The sequence below is a fragment of the Heptranchias perlo genome, chromosome 15 (genome assembly GCF_035084215.1).
Source record: "Heptranchias perlo isolate sHepPer1 chromosome 15, sHepPer1.hap1, whole genome shotgun sequence".
Taxonomy (NCBI): Eukaryota; Metazoa; Chordata; class Chondrichthyes; order Hexanchiformes; family Hexanchidae; genus Heptranchias; species Heptranchias perlo.
Window position 1 is genome coordinate 39,957,039 of NC_090339.1, and position 12,409 is coordinate 39,969,447.

General features: G+C 46.3%; 1 protein-coding gene across 2 annotated transcripts in view; it reads left to right on the plus strand.

Moving 5' to 3' along the window:
- Window positions 1-12,409, plus strand: part of mtmr8 (myotubularin related protein 8) — a 44,736-nt gene that overhangs the window by 24,352 nt on the left and 7,975 nt on the right. For both annotated transcript variants that reach the window (XM_067997115.1, XM_067997116.1), the window contains 4 exons: window positions 1,426-1,475; window positions 3,789-3,989; window positions 8,975-9,103; window positions 10,260-10,386. In XM_067997115.1, coding sequence (XP_067853216.1) covers window positions 1,426-1,475; window positions 3,789-3,989; window positions 8,975-9,103; window positions 10,260-10,386 — 507 coding nt within the window. The remainder of the gene's footprint in view (window positions 1-1,425; window positions 1,476-3,788; window positions 3,990-8,974; window positions 9,104-10,259; window positions 10,387-12,409) is intronic.

Here is a 12,409-nt window from a genome sequence, read left to right on the forward strand (position 1 = left end):
GGACAAAATGTATGACTCTACAATGTGCACTGCATTACTTCTGCATGCACTGGTCCGGTTATCCCCCTGCCCCCTAACCTCATGTCACCTACTTATTCTTGACTTCCCATATGCAGTGCCATGGAAATCAACTAGTATTTGGGTTAAAAAATATACATTTATAAAAATCATAATGTGGCCAAGTAAGCTAGGCCTCTTTCACTGTTTGGCTGCTCCTTGATGTCACTGATGGGTACGTATCCCGGAATAACTCCACTAACTGGAATAGGACCTGTGGCTTTAGAGTGGGCTGAGAGCTGATCCAGATACATGCGACCCTAGTGAACCACGCTTTCGGCTGGGTGTGTGATGCTGGATCAGCTATCGGGCAGGTAATGACTGACTAGTAAAGGATTACTTTGAGCCAAAAGTACTAAACTTTCCTTCCCCATTAACTACAACTATTTACATTTTTAAAGTGCTCCTCATTTTTAAAAAAATGTTGTTTCAGTGCTCTATAAGGCAGAAAAGGATAGCTACCAAGCAGGAAAAAGGAAGGGAAAAAATTGGGAGGAAGCAAAAGGCACAGCCAAAAAGGGGGGATTTTAGGAGACTTTTGAAAACGGGGATATGGTGGCAAGCTGAAGAGATTATGCGAGAGAATTCCAGAGGGTTGGCTTAATAACAGAAAAAGTGGATGGGGACAGAATGGGGAATGAGGAGAATGTTTGTGGCTTCAGGAACACTGGAAGAGGTGCATGGGTGTAAAGCTGAGAAGATGACCCTGATGAGGTGCAGTGCAACCATGGAAAGATTTTAAATAAAGATGAGGGTCTTAAAGTCAATTTGCTGTGGTACAGGCAGTCAATGGATATTGGCAAGAGTGGAGTGATGAGAGTGCATCCCTTTGTGTGATGTAGGATGCAGGTATCAGAGTGCTAATAAATAAATAAATTGGTATGTGTGGAGGCAAGGAGAACAGCACTGAGAGCATTGGAGGAATCAATCCTTAAGATAACAAAGTGTGGTTGAGAGTTTTGGCAATGTTTGGGGTGTAGACTGGCAGTGTTCTAGAAGTGAAAAGGTGGTCTTGGCAACAGGATGTCTGTGGAGGAGGATGCTCAGCTCAGGATTGAACAGTTGTTGAAGTTTCCAGATTTAAAATGGGGGAACTGCTGGGGAGATTGAAGTCAAGGCCAGAGCTAAAGAAGATGCCTTTTAAGTAAAGATTTTTTTTTAAATTAAGTACTTTAGAGGAATATTAAATCAATTATAAATACACAAAAAAGTGATACAGCTTTTAAGTTGCTGACTTGAATATAAAAGGAAATGCGTGTTTTCCATTGCTGATGAATCAGGAAATGTGTTTCTTTGAAAAGGTTATCAACGAGAAATGCTTATTTCTAATGTTTGTGTCAGTGTAATTACATGTCTGCTCTTTTCAAGGTTCTTATAGAAAAAGAATGGATTTCTATGGGTCACAAATTCTCCCAAAGGTAATCAGATGTTCTTCCATGGATAATTGTGTACATGTGTAAGGATCTATTTGGTTTCCCTGTTAAAGCATATTGAAAAGTGATGGCAGAGCTCCCATCACATGGTCATCGAGAAGTTGTGTTACACTTGTATAGAACCTTGGTTAGACCACGCTTGGAGTACTGTGATCAGTTCTGGTCTCCATATTATAGAAGGGATGTAGATGCAATGGAGAGGGTGCAAAAAAGATTCACAAGGATGATACCAGAACTGAGAGGCTATCCTTATCAGGAAAGGCTGAATCGGTTGGGGCTCTTTCCTCTAAAAAGAGAAGGCTGAGAGGGGACATGATTGAGATCTTTAAGATAATCAAAGTGTTTGATAGGGTAGACGTAGAGAAAATGTTTACACTTGTGGTGGAGTCCAAAACTCAAGATCATAAATATAAAATAGTCCAATAATAAATCCAATAGGAAATTCAGGAGAGACTTCTTTACCCAAAGAGTGGTAAGACTGTGGAACGTGCTACCACGAGTAGTAGTTAAGGCAAATAGCATAGATGCATTTAAGGGGAAGCTGGATAAGCACATGAGAAAAAAGAATAGAAAGGTATCTGATAGGGTTAGATGAAGTAGGAAGGAGGCTCCTATGAAGTATAAATGCCGGCATAGACCAGTTGGGCCAAATGGCCTGTGTCTCTGCTGTAATTTTGATTTAACTTGATGGTCTAGTAACTTGATGGTCTAGTACTAAGTCATACAAGGCAAAAGATCCTAGGTCCAATTTCTGGTATCTGCTCGATTTATTGATCTCAACCAGGGCAGCAGTTGAGGTAAAAGAAGTGCCCTTGGGCTTGGGCGGGGTGGGGGGGGGGTGTGGATTCCTGTTTCTGATTGCTGTCTAGTGATTCCTGCTGAAAAGTGCAGATGGTTGGGCATTGGTTGAGGACGAGATCTGGTTCAGCTGTAATGCCCCTCCCTTATTTTCTCATTCTTTTTATCGCTCGCTCTCCTTTTACTCTCTCCACTTTCTCTCCCAAGTTAAATTGCTTGTCAATACTCACTACTAAGGCTCACACATGAAAAGTAGCTACTTGGGTGCTCAGCAAGAGTCAGGTCCTTGAGGTGATGAGAGAAAAAAAAATTGTAACAAAAAGGAATGTTGGACTCAAAGGGTGAATGACTGTGATAGGTTTGCGGGTTAATACCAATTATTCCCTGTTATTGTGTTACATTGGTTCATTTGGTGGTACTCACCTGGGTCAGAAAGTTGTAAGTTCTAATCCCACTCCAGTACTTGAGCACAAAAAGAAAGAACTTGCATTTATATAGTGCCTTTCATGACCCCACGATGTCCCAAAGCATGTTGCAGCCATTTATCTACTTAGTCAAATGCAGTCGCTGTTGTATTGTTGGGAATGCGGCAGCCAATTTGCTGCTTGCCTGCACAAGTCACTCCAAAAGTAATTCATTGTGTGAATTTAGCAGTGTGATATAAATACAAATATTCCTTTTTGTTCTAGTAAATCTGTATTTCAGCAGTGACTGGTGGAAGCCTAACGCTGTCCTATAAGGACAAAGTCAGGACCAGTCCTGGGCTATGCTTTTTAAATTAAAAAAAGAAAGTTAGAAATAACTGAATAGTAATCAGTTTTGAATTTAAGAATTTATAGTTGCAGTAACAATTAAAGATACTTTTTAGCTCAATGGGGGAAAGCTTCCACCATGTAGCTGAGCAGTATACCAGAAGGGTCCCAGAATCATTTTGGACTGTGTTTTGTTAACTGATGATGTGGTGATGGACGGGGGTGGACAAAGGTGAAGGAGGTAAGCTCTGAAAGCTTGTGATTTAAAATAAAACTATAACCTGGTGTTGTGCAAGTCCTTACATTTGTTAACTGATCTTAGCCATGGATTGCTGCAACTGACCTATGAGCTCCTTGGGGAGGGTGAAGGGGGCAGGGTAATGCAGACAGGGTCCCTGCTCCTGATCACAATCCAGAGACTACTGCAGGGAAAAGTGTGTGTGTGTACATTGAGTGAGGACAGGATTGAGCTTGGTTATCCATCTGTCTGTTTCACCCCACCGCACCCCCACCCTTTACAATTGAATAGCCTACAATGATGCAGGCTTGCATGTAAACATGACCAACTTGGACAAGGTGTCAGAGTGGCCATCGTATGTGAAAACATACCCCAGTGCCTTCAGGTCCTGGGGGAAGTAGGTTGGAGGGGAAAATACTTTTATATATAAATAAATAATATTGTCATTTCAATTCAGGGATTTCGCTCTATATAAAGTTGGAGATTTTCATCAGTTTTTATCTTTCACAGATGTGGGCATCTAGAGGGTGACCCTAAAGAAGTTTCTCCTGTGTTTACCCAGTTTATTGAATGCATCTGGCATCTGATGGAACAGTTTCCATGTGCTTTTGAGTTCAATGAGAAATATCTGCTGGAGATCCATGACCACGTCTTCTCCTGTCAATTTGGCAATTTCATTGGAAACTGCCAGAAAGAACGTCGAGAGTTAAAGTGAGCTTAAAGTGAATATCCATGTTATAAATGAGCTGGACTCGTGCCATTGTGGTTCAGAAAGCCCTAGTGAGTTTGTGCTTACTGGCTAAATCGAGGCCATATTTAGTCATAAATTGTAATAAGTCTTGTGCTTTGAATTGGCTCTGAGTCCAATTATCATATGTTTCATTATCATATTATCATTATGTTTCTTTTAATAGCTGGCAATAAACTGTATCTGACCCAATAAGCAATCCTTAAGCCTAGTACAACAAATGTCCTGACTAGCATTAATTATTTTGAAATGGCAACCTAGAGGAGGATAACCTCTTTAAAAAATAAATTGAAAATCTTCTGTAATGACTCTTGTAAGGGGAAAATGCAGTTGTGCCATACCTGGTTTGTGATCTTAGCCAGGGCAGCAGGTGTGCTACAGATAGCCTCAGCACATCTGACTTGAAAACAAAAATCAATCAGCACCCCGATATTACCTGGGAGGCGGGTTGGCAGTGGGGGCGACTGGGCATGTCGGTAACCCGCCCAGTAAAATCGGTGCATTCCCCATTCAATCGCGGGTACATTGAAGCCACTTACCTTGGCTTCCGGGTTTCCTGTTGGAAACCTGCGCAGCAGGCGGACTGCGTACCCGCATCACAGGCTGTCAGCTGGAGGAGCCCTATTTAAAGGGGCAGTCCTCCAATGCTGCTCCTGCAGCAAACAACCAAAAGAGCAGCATGGAGCAGCCCAGGGGAAAGGCTGCTCCCAGGTTTAACTATGCCTCACTCCAGGTGTTACTGGATGGGGTGAGGAGGAGGAGAGAGATATTCTACCCGGCGGACGGGAGGAAGTGGCCTGCCTCTGCCACCAAGAAGGCCTGGCTCGAGGTGGCAGAGGAGGTCAGCAGCAGCAGCAATGTATCCCGCAGCTGGATCCAGTGCAAGAAGCGCTTCAATGACCTAACTGGGTCAGCCAAAGTGAGTACACTTATTCGTCTACAACTCCGTCTTCAACATCACCACCCTACAACTCCTTCTGCACTGCCATCACTACTCTGTCACATCACTCCTCACACCCACTCAAACCTCATCAACTTACCTGCTCTTACTCACCTCCCCAGTACTCATCCCACCACTACCACTCAACCCAATCCTCAAACAATGTCATGGCTCTGCCTCATACTCATCCTTTGATGCATCTCTTTCACGGTCAGCCTCACCCAAACCAATGCATTCAGCGGTTGGCCACATCGCCATCGCTCACTCACGCCTCTCTACTTTCTCCCCTTATAGGAGAAGAGAGACAAGCATGCACGGGAGAGGGCGAAGACCGGAGGGGGCTGCAACATCAGGTCGTCCTCACAGACGCGGAGCAGGAGGCTCTCTAATTGAGCCGCACCCTCGAGTGCTTGTCCTTGGGGGACGCCGAGACTACCACCCGACAAACGGCTGGTGACAGAACTTTAACATTCAGCGCTCAGAATAGCAAATGATGTTAACATGCCTTGCCATCTTCAGCACCTCAACATCCGTCATCATGCTTAATGTTGCCATCTGTTCTCTTACAGGGCCTTCAGCAACTGCCGTGACAGCGGAAGGCGATTCCTCAGAGGACCTGCCAGCCTCTGAGGGGGCACCGTCACATCTGAGCGAGCCATCCACCAGCGCAGATACACACACCTCGGTGGGTCCCCGTCCTCAGTTAGTTGGGGTTGCACATGGTGAGTCACCACACACGTGAGCATGAGCGGACACTGGTGGCAGGGGCAGCTGTGGAGAGTCTGTGTCGGTGGGAGCACTCATTTCCAGGCTCTGCTCAGCTGGACACAGATGCTGAACCCTGGGAGCCATCCATGAAAAGGAGAATGATCGAGGGGCAGCAGCACATTTGTGAGGTGCTGGAACAGGTGCCACGCGCACTCTCCACAATCGCGCAAAGGGTGGAGTCGTCCAACTCCTGCATGAGTGGAATGGTGGCACAGGTACAGGAGGGAATCTCTGAGATACTGTCACAAGGACGTGAGGGCATCTCAGATAGTGTCGCGGGTAAGTGCGGGAATGTCTGCGATGCAGAGAAGGCTAGCCTCCATCGAGCTTCAAGCTCAGCTCGACATTGAGGCCCTAACAACGGCCGTTCGGACTCGGGATGAGCAACTTTCGGCCGCCTTAAATAGGCAGACAGATACACTAGCACTGGCCTAACAAGGCTTCACATATGTCCTCCAAACTGTCATCCAGCAGAGTGGTAGGAGTGATGTGGGCCTGGCCCAGGAGAGGGATGATGGCGAAAGGGGACATGGAAGTGGGGACGCCACTCAAAGCGCTTCCACGTCTCACCCATTGCCTCCCTCTCAACCAGTACCCGCAATGCTGCCTCCTCTCCAGGTGGTCGAGTCTGCCCCTGCACAGGTGCAGGTGGAGCAGTCTTTGGAGGGGCCCTCACTGGCACCGAAACCCAGAGGGCGTCGGCCCAAAGCAGCTAATCAGTCAGTGCATAAACAAGAGCAACCTGCCCCTACCTCTGCTGCAGCCACAGGGGAAACACCACATGGGAGTAGCCGGAAGCATAAGGCAAAGGTTTTGTGAGCACAAAGGGGATGCACAAGGGTGTTTGACGGATTGTCATGTTTTTTATTTATATTTGATTTTTTTTCCACTCTCAAATCTTCTTATCACCACTACTGCCACGTCTTGTCCATTCTTGACTGGCTTGTGCAATAAGTCCCTTTCATGAGGTTCACCATGAACACCCACACTTGATGCCACCCATTGGGTCACTCTACAGTGGGTGTAGGTGTAGTTGCACGACTATTTTGTGCAGGGGGCTGGTGTGGCCGCTCCCCTGTCCAGGTGGTGAGGACTGGACTCTTCACACTGTCTGATGTTAGGAGAACTGTTCACAGATCAGTGACTCCCTGGCCTCACGAGCAGCCAGGTGAGCCGCTGTTCTGCCCATGGGTTGCTCTGCCTCCTCCTCGGCCTCCTCCTCCTCCTCCTCCTCCTCAATATGGGTGGCAGATGTGGATGGGGCCTCCTCCAGCGGCACCCCTCTCTGTTGTGCCACGTTGTGCATGGCACAACAGATGACTATAATGCGTCCCACTCTGGCGCGTATTGAAACCCTCCCCCAGAACGATCAAGGCACCTGAAGCGCATCTTGAGCAGCCCTATAGCATGCTCAATTGTACACCTGGTAGCGATGTGGCTGTCGTTATATCAACGCTGTTGCTCGGTGGTGGGGTTCATCAGAGATGTCATGAGCCACGTGCACAGTGGGTATCCCTTGTCCCCGAGGAGCCAGCCCTTGCGAGTGTTGGGTGCGTGGAAGAGGGGCGGGATGTTGGACTCCCGGAGGATGAAGAAATCGTGGCAGCTGCCAGGGTATTTAGCACACACTTGAAGGAATCTCTTGCGGTGGTCACAGATGAGCTGAGTGTTGATGGAGTGATAGCCCTTCCTGTTGATGAACAGTCCTGGCTCGTGTGGAGGTGCTCGTATTGCTATATGGGTGCAATCGATCACACCCTGCACCCGTGGGAAGCCAGCCACAGCGTGGAATCCGACTGCCCTCTCCATCTAGCTGAGGTCATCCATGGGGAAGTTGATATAGTACGAGGCCCTGCAAAACTAGCCGTCAGTGACCTGCCTTATGCACTTGTGTGCAAACGACTGAGAAACCCCAGCAATGTCCCCGGTGGCACCCTGAAAGGATCTGGAGGCGAAGAAGTTGAGGGCAGTGGTGACTTTGACAGCGACAGGTAAGATGATGCTGTTCGGGCCAGCCGGGAGCAGCTCGGCATGAAGGAGACTGCAGATGTCCGCGACTGAGTCTGAGCCTTCGTATGCACTGAGCCTCAGTCTGTCGACCCTGTGGTGAGGGTAGTGCCTCCTGCAACACCGCTCTCTCTGTTGCCCTCCGTGCTGTTGTGCAGGGGCGTGTGGCGCAGCACTGTGTTGTGGAGCTCCACGTGGCGGAGGTGGATGGGTGCCTGGCAAGGCTGGTGATGTTGCTCGCCCTCGGATGAAGTGATGAATGTAGCTGTGGCGCCCCCCATCCTGATGGTGTGAGTTTGAGGGGGTCAGCAAAGTAGGTAAATGTGTTTGCACAACAGAGTTTAGGGTATAAATTAATAATTTTGAGTGGAAAGACAAAGGTGCTGCAGCCAAAACTTTGTCTGAAGTGACAGTGCCCTGCTGCAATAAATGAGGTGTTCCCCCCCCCCCCCCCCCCCAACCTGTCAAAGAATCCTTTGCATCTCCCACTGGCTGCTGGATGAAACACGTCTGCTCCAACAGGGAGTGTTTCCCACAGCACAGGAAACATGCTGAGGATACTTGAAAATTGCACCCCTGCCAAAATCTCCTGTCAATGAGGTCTGTCAAGGACCTCAACTATCTAAATAATTGTGAATTGTCATTCCGCCGGCTTTAATTGCCGGTGGGAGACCCGCATGTGGGAGCCGCGCATGCATCCGAACGCGTCATTGGGGAACCCAGAAGTGGGCAGGTTGGAGCCGGGCTCCAGACCCGTTCCGGGATTCCCCCATTTTACGAGCCCCCCGCCCCCAACACTCGGCCATCTGAAAATCGACCCCCAGGTGTCCCACTCCTGAACGCTGTATTGTGATCTCCCCTAGAAAGTGCATGTGCGTGCATGGCAGGTGAGGACAGGAATGAACATGCCAATGTTGCTCTCCACAATTGAGTAGCCAATCGATAATTGCTGTCTAGGCTCACATTTTCAGAGTGGCCATTTGGATGAGATAACTGAGAGCTGCAGCACTCGTGCAACTATTTCCCAATTAAAGTTCAGCACCTTCAGGAGTAAAGGGGGAAAATTTGATTTGAAGCAGCAGCACTTAAATGTTACTTTTCCATTATTGCTACCAGGTTTGTTTTTTAAAAGATTGAAGTCTGTGTGACCACACACCCATTTTAAAATGTCTACTTAAATGTTAAGATTGCTTGTATAATTTTAGAATTTTTTTTTTTTTGTGTGATTTATAGACTTCAAGAAAAGACTCATTCCTTGTGGCCATTCCTAATGGAGAAGCAATATCGGTACCAGAATCCCCTATATAAAGCCAGTGCAATAAATATTGTGTTGAAGCCCAATACTGCTCCTTTTAACTTTAAGTAAGTATGTCTCAAGAACTTAAAAACTTTTTTTTGGTTTCGTACCTTTGTTATCTCTTGCAACAGTTTTTTAGAAAATATTTTTGAGAAAGCTTTCTTTATCAATTGGTGGGTGCAGGCAATGCCTCGTGTAACAGAAGGCTAGAAGCTCACTGGGTTCTTTGCTGAGTTAGCTGATTTCAACCACATCTGCAGTTGGGGGGGGGGGGGGGGGTGAGAGGCACAATTTTAGTGCCACCAATCAGTTAGTTAACTGTAGGGAAGGAAAAACCAGCCAGTGTTCCTGTTCCTGATCATGGTCTAACGACACCCGCTGGAAATAATGTGTGTGTTTGTGTCTGTGCGGAGTTCTGTTGAGGACAGGATTTAGCTTGGCTGCAATGCTCTCCGCATTTGAGTTAGACATGCGCATGAAGAATGGCCACTTGGGCACAGTACCAGAGCATCTATGGAACCATACTCGGTATCAGTCAGCACCTTCAGGTAAGGAGGGATGGAAATTGAGGTGAGGGGAAACGGTACAGCATTTTTGTCAACCTTGTATTACATACTTGTAAGAGAGTGCAATGTTGACGGCATCTATCTTCCTACTGATTAAATAATTTTTTCCCTATTTCTTAAATGTCAGTTTTTAAAAATAAACACTTACACCACATATTGTACCCCAACTGAAAGAATTGGTAAGCATGTTCCATCTTTGCCGAAGCTGCTTTTGAGTTAATGCTGTGAGAGTATCCCTCGGTGACTCAGCTGGCTTTTTACTTTCTCCCTTATAGGACACCAACCATGGCTGTGGTCAAGCTGTCCTGCTGTCTTTGATTTGGTACATTGGAGCATCAACAAACAATGCAACCTTGATCAATATAAATGAGTGGTTTTAGTTGTCAATTCCATAAAAGTGTAAACACTATTATTAAGGCCCTTATATGTTCGCTGTTAATGTTTCTACTGCCACACTTTTGATTTGTAATAAAAAAAAAAGTTTAATCTTCTAAGGTTCCTTTTGCAAGTTTCTCTTTGGTCCATGTATTTTTGAAAATCCTCAGCCTTTATTAGTTCACCAACATATAACGTAGTGTTTTTTATTGCGAAAGATTACTGCCATTTGCTAAAGTGTCACTATCTTTACAAAGACTTCATCTGCTCTCCTGCCTAGGTTCTGGTGTGGTATGTATAACCGTTTTGACAGAGGAATGCAACCAAAACAATCGGTGCTGGATTGTCTACATGCTTCAATGAAACAGAAGATCGAGCTGGAGGGAACTGTAGCAGGTCTGACTCAGGTAAAATTGCTGCATTGGGGCTCCATGATAAAAGGCACTGCTCGGTGTTATACCAAGACATACAAACCAGGAGGCCCCAGATTCAGTTTGCATTCTATACTGAGTTGGGTTGCTACATTTGGCTTCGGTGCCTGTGTTCAAGGGAGGGAAAAGTCAATCAATGATTCCACTCCTGATTGCTGTCCCATTTGAAAGTGTGTGCTTGGATATCAAATAAGAACAGGATTGGGCTAGGCTGTGAATAGCTTGCGCACACACATTCGTATATATGTAGAAACGCGCACTGTCTCACTCTCATGCGCACTCTTGTTTACAGTCTCTTGCATGCTCTCTCATACTTCACAGGCCCATTTTGCTCTCGCGCGAGCCCCTCTGGCGGCTGCGCCCCCGCACCCTTGCGGCCGACCCCCCACTTGCTCACGTGTGAGCTGTCAATTGCAGTCTCGTGCTCGCTCTTGCTCTTGGGTTCTTGCAGCCACCCCTCGCTCTGTTTTGCAGGCATGCCCCCTCTGATGCGCGGACACCTCCCCGTCACACAATCGTGGGCGGGTCCCCTCCGTTGCGCATGCGCGAGCCCCCGTCTCTCATGCCACCAACCCCCCCCCCCCCCCCCCCCCCCCCCCTTCAGTCTCTCTCTCTCTCTCGTGTGCTGACCTCTTTTTCTGTCGCCAACTGGTTAGTACAGCTTCACAGCTAACTCAGTATTTTACTTCATGTCCTTATACACTATACCTGTAAAGACACACTGCATCTTACAGAACATAGAGAACCAAAGTGAACTAATGGAGAGATTGCTACTTCTACAAAGACAAAGACAGCTTGCTCTGTCTGGAAAAAGATTACTTCTGACTGCGACTGCTACTACTACTGACTACTGATTGTCTACCACTAGAAGGGTGTAATAGCCCTCTCTTTTATATCTTAATTTCAAAGGGAAGTCTCCCTATATTCATTCATTAATCATGGTGACACCTGTGCTCACCTCCCCTCTTCCCCCCTTCCGCCAATCAAACCATGTAAATGTGGAGTCCTGTGACTGTCATCGAGTCACTGGGGCATGGCAAGCAAGACATACTTGTATCTACAAATTCTTTCAACCATTTCCCCATCAATCTTGCATTTCTCTTTTTTTCACACAAATGGGGAGAAGTAACATGTTTATGTTCCATTTAGATGTTCCACTCGCGACCTGAGCTAGGGATAATAGGGTCTTGTACTAGTAAGAAATGTCTGTAGTATAAGTACTTTTTTGTTAGGTTATTACCTAGGACCCTCCATAGCTTTCATTGCTTTATGTCCTTAACGTTAGAAGATTTTTATGGCCAAATTATCTGGGAACTTCCATGGCCAAAAGCCTGGGTGATGGTTTAAATTAGCCTCCCTTATGTTAGCTAAAAGCCTTTTCCCAGCGTTCAATTCGACAGCTGAGCAGACTATCCATCTGTCTTCACATGATGTCCAATCTCTCATATTTCCAGTAAGCTGAACTCTCTTTTAGGGCATTTCTCCTAGAAATCTTGAAGGCATCCTTTGGGCAATTTACAGGGCCCTGTTCCTACAAAATCCAGGGGATGAATTAATTAGGGATGCCTTCTTTATTTAAAAAAAAAATCTGTATTTTCTACTAATTTCTGTCTCTATATATAGTATTGCCTTCATTTGGTCTGTCTTATTCACATTCATGCTGCTCTTGCAAATGAGAAACAGTTTTCTTCTGACACTAACTTGTCCTTTTTCATGCCTTTCAAGAATTCTTTTCTGTCTAATAAGTTTGCATTCCCAACAGTTCACAGGAATTCAAATTATGGCAGGTATCTTATCCATAAGATGTGTCAGCCCTGATAGTAATTGTCAGCAGATTATGCAACTGTCCTTACATGATGTCCATTCTTGCACATTTCCAGCAGTGCATTGCTGAATAGCAATCAGGAGCCAGAACTCTGTCTAATTTTTCCCTCTGAAGTATGGAAGCCTTAAAGTCAATGGTAGTCCCCCTACCACCTGTGCATGGTTCACTACCCAT